We start from the raw sequence: 3,665 nt of genomic DNA, 5'->3' as shown, positions 1-3,665 counted from the left end.
TTTTGTAGATAAAAATATATGGCCGAAATAGTGGAAGGGTGTCGATTTTGGTCTTTTGGATAGAGTTTCGTATACCATTCATATCTTTTTCGTTATAGCTCGGAATTTATATTATAATATATAATTGGAAAGATAATTTCAAGATCTATCCAACCATATAATATTTGGATAAATATTATGAGGCACAAAAATAATATCTGACTATCTTTGATTATCTTTAAATTCGAATAGAATTAGGATTTAAAAAAAGGAAAGTTTTATTCAATTTCAAAATCTTTGATTTTATCTTTTCAAAAAGGATAATTAAGATTTTTTAAAACTCATAGAAGCTTCTAATAAATCTTAATTAGTTTAGGAATAGGATTAAACCTTTGGACCCTCCTTATGATCATTGGGCCGTAGGTAAAATCCGGTTTGAGCCTAGTTTAGTATTTTGGCCATAACTTCTTCATCATTCATCAGAATTGGGCTGGGCTTATAATATATTGTTGGAAAGGTTTTTTCAAGCTCCATCAAACTACACTATTATTGGACCCATATCATGGACCAAACTAAACTATAATGCACGTTTTTCATAAATATGGTAAGAAAAGAAATATTTTTAAAAACAGAAAGAAGAGATATTTTAATAAAAACATCCTCATCACTAGACTTTTCACACTTTGCTTTGTTCGATAACAAATGACATGAAAGGTATTCATCACTGGGTTTGGTTTTGGGGAGACACATTTGGGTGTCTACACACTAGAACTAAGGCTACAGCTGTTGCTACTTCTAATGCGTATGTTGCTCTAATGACTTATAAGGTTTAAGGGACTTGAGGGTTCACTATTAATCCTATCAAGGGTGATGGTAATCCCCCTCTGGTGCCATGATTATCATCATCACATTGAATATTAGGGGTCTTAATGACCTTAATAAAGTAGCTGCTGTCAAAAAGCTACTTGCTCAGAATAATTGTGATGTAATTGGCCTTTTTGAGAATAAAGTCAAGCAGAAGAATGCTGTCAATGTGCAAAGGAAGATTGGTATTGGATGGTCTTGGGTCACTAATCTATCTCACTCTCCCAAAGGCAGGATTTGGGTTGGCTGGAAGGATGATAAGATTACTTTAGAAGTGCTTGCTACTCATGAACAGTTTATACATTGCTTAATAAGTACTAAGGATTTGGCTTCTTAAATCAATTGTACTTTTGTCTGTGGGCTTCTCTATATTCATGATAGGAAAGCTCTTTGGTATGGAATTAGGAGATTGTCAACTTCTAGTTTACCTTGGTCATGTGCTGCTGACTTCAATTCTGTTCTTCACTTTGAAGACAGGATTCATGGCAATGCTGTTACTGAGTATGAAACTAGGGATTTCCAACAGTTTATAGATGATATGGAGTTGGTTGAGATCAAGAGTAAAGGGATGCCTTTTTCTTGGTCTAATAAAGCTCATGATGGGCCTTGAATTTGCACCAGGATGGATAGAGGTCTTAATCAAGCTTGGATTGATCAATATGGGAAAGTTGAAGCTATTTATCTTCCTCCTTCTCTATCTGATAACACTACTCTCCTTTTTGAGATATTTCATTCATCTCCTGGTAAAGCTAGACCATTTAGATTTCTGAATTGTCTTGCTTCTCATGAACTTTTTGGGGATTCTGTCAGGACTGCTTGGCGGAGTTCTATGTTTGGCAGTGCTATGAAGTGTGTGTGGGCAAAGTTGAAGTTGGTTAAAGATTAGATGAAGAAGCTCAACACCAAGCATATTAGCAATATTGAGTCTAGAATTGATAATGCTCAAAACTCTCTTCTTGAAATTTAAAGTTTACATACTAGAAATCATGATCTTGTTTTGGTTTATAAGGAAGAAAACTGTATCCAATAGATCAAATATTGGGGGAATATTCAAGAAAGTATCTATAGGCAGAAAACTAGAGTTGATTGGGTGAAATTGGGAGATTCTAACAGCCATTATTTCTTTGCTATGAAGACCAGGAATAGTAGGAATAGGATTAACTCATTTTGTGATGGAAAAAATGTTCTCTTCAAGAAACCAAAAGTGATCAAGCATGAGATTACAGGTTTTTATAAGAATTTGATGGGAGCTAGAGCTGATTCCTTGCCTGTTGTTGATTTGATTACTTTTAGAAGAGGGAGACATCTTTCTAGAGAGGCTCAACAGATTCTCATAGCTCCTATTTCTTTAAATGAGATTGATATTGCTTTGAAAGGAATTGATACATCAAAAGCCCCAAAGATTGATGGGTTCAATTCTTTCTTTTTCCAGAATGCTTGGGATATTGTTAAACATGAAATCTATCCTGAAGATTTTTGCTACTGGTGTGATGTAGAGGGAGTGGAATTGCACAATTGTCACTCTTGTGCCTAAAGTACAAAATCCTTCTTATGCTAAGGATTTTAGGCCTATTGCTTGCTATTCTGTTCTTTACAAGATTATTTCTAAAATCTTGACAACAAGATTAGCTAAGGTAATTGGGGAAGTGGTGGATGATGCTCAGGCAGGATTTATTCCTAGGAAGCACATTTGTGATAATATATTGCTTGCAACTAAGCTTATTAAAGGGTATACAAACAAGTTTATAACCCCAAGGTGTATGCTCCAAGTTGACTTGAAGAAGGCTTATGACTTCATTGAATAGAGTTTCTAGAGAACGGTTATGGAAGAGTTAGTATTCCTTGGTGTTTTTATCTCTTGGATCATGAGTTATATCTCTACAGTCTCATTTTCTATCTTTATTATGGGGTGCCTGCTCCTCCTTTTCTTCCTAAAAAGGGGATTAGGCAAGGTGATCCCATCTCTCCTTTCCTATTTGCTCTATGAATAGATTATTTGTCAAGATGTTTGCATGAATTAAAGGACATCCCTGATTTTAATTATCATCCTAGATGTGAGAAGATGCAGCTTATGTTTGCTGATGATCTTCTCATGTTCTCTAGAGTTGATGAGATCTCTGTTCAGCTTTTGCTTCAAGCTTTTTCTAAGTTCTCTGAGGCTTCAGGATTGTCTACAAATTTGGATAAGAGTGAAGCTTATTTTGGTGGGGTGAATGAAGCTGATCAAATTGCTCTTTTACAGGTCCTTGGGGTTTCTCCTGGTATTATCAAATTCAAGTATATAGGGGTCCCTCTTTCCTCAAGGAAGCTTACTATTGGTCAGTGTAAACCTTTAGTTGATAAAGTCACCTCTAGAATTACGGGTTGGACTACTAGGCACCTCTCTTATGCTGGTAGACTCCAGTTGGTGAAGAGTGTATTATTTGGTGTTCAGACTTACTGGTCTTAGAACTTTGTGTTGCCCAAGAATATTTTGGAAGAGATTGACGCTAGGTTCAGAGCCTTTCTTTGGGAAATCTAATCCTTTTAAGAAAGCCTTAGTAGCCTGGAATACAGTTTGTTTGCCTAAAGTTAGTGGTGGGTGGAATGTGATTTCTCTTCCTGAGTGGAACATTTCTGCTATCACTAAGTTTTTGTGGGATATTGCTCATAAAGCTGATTCTTTATGGGTGAAATGGGTTCACATTTACTATTTCAAGAATAGAAATGTTTGTGAAGCTCTTGTTCCTCAAATAAGTTCTTGGGTTATGACAAAGATCCTAAAATGCAGACAGGTTATTAAAAGGGGATGGGATAAGGTGAAGCATGGAAATGGTATGTAA

At 35.7% G+C, this 3,665-nt stretch overlaps 1 protein-coding gene across 1 annotated transcript; it reads left to right on the top strand.

The window, feature by feature from the left end:
- Positions 1-1,465: 1,465 nt before the first annotated feature.
- Positions 1,466-3,665, top strand: LOC145642975 (uncharacterized). The gene is made up of 5 exons (XM_081694133.1): positions 1,466-1,717; positions 1,874-2,290; positions 2,340-2,572; positions 2,896-3,120; positions 3,278-3,665. Exons 1-5 carry the CDS (start codon positions 1,466-1,468, stop codon positions 3,663-3,665), a joined length of 1,515 nt encoding a protein of 504 aa, XP_081550259.1.

This window comes from Chenopodium album, chromosome 8 (assembly GCF_948465745.1).
Source record: "Chenopodium album chromosome 8, dcCheAlbu1.1, whole genome shotgun sequence".
Classification (NCBI taxonomy): domain Eukaryota; kingdom Viridiplantae; phylum Streptophyta; class Magnoliopsida; order Caryophyllales; family Amaranthaceae; genus Chenopodium; species Chenopodium album.
The sequence above is the reverse complement of the archived record's forward strand: the minus strand, read 5'-3'. Positions and strand labels throughout refer to the sequence as shown.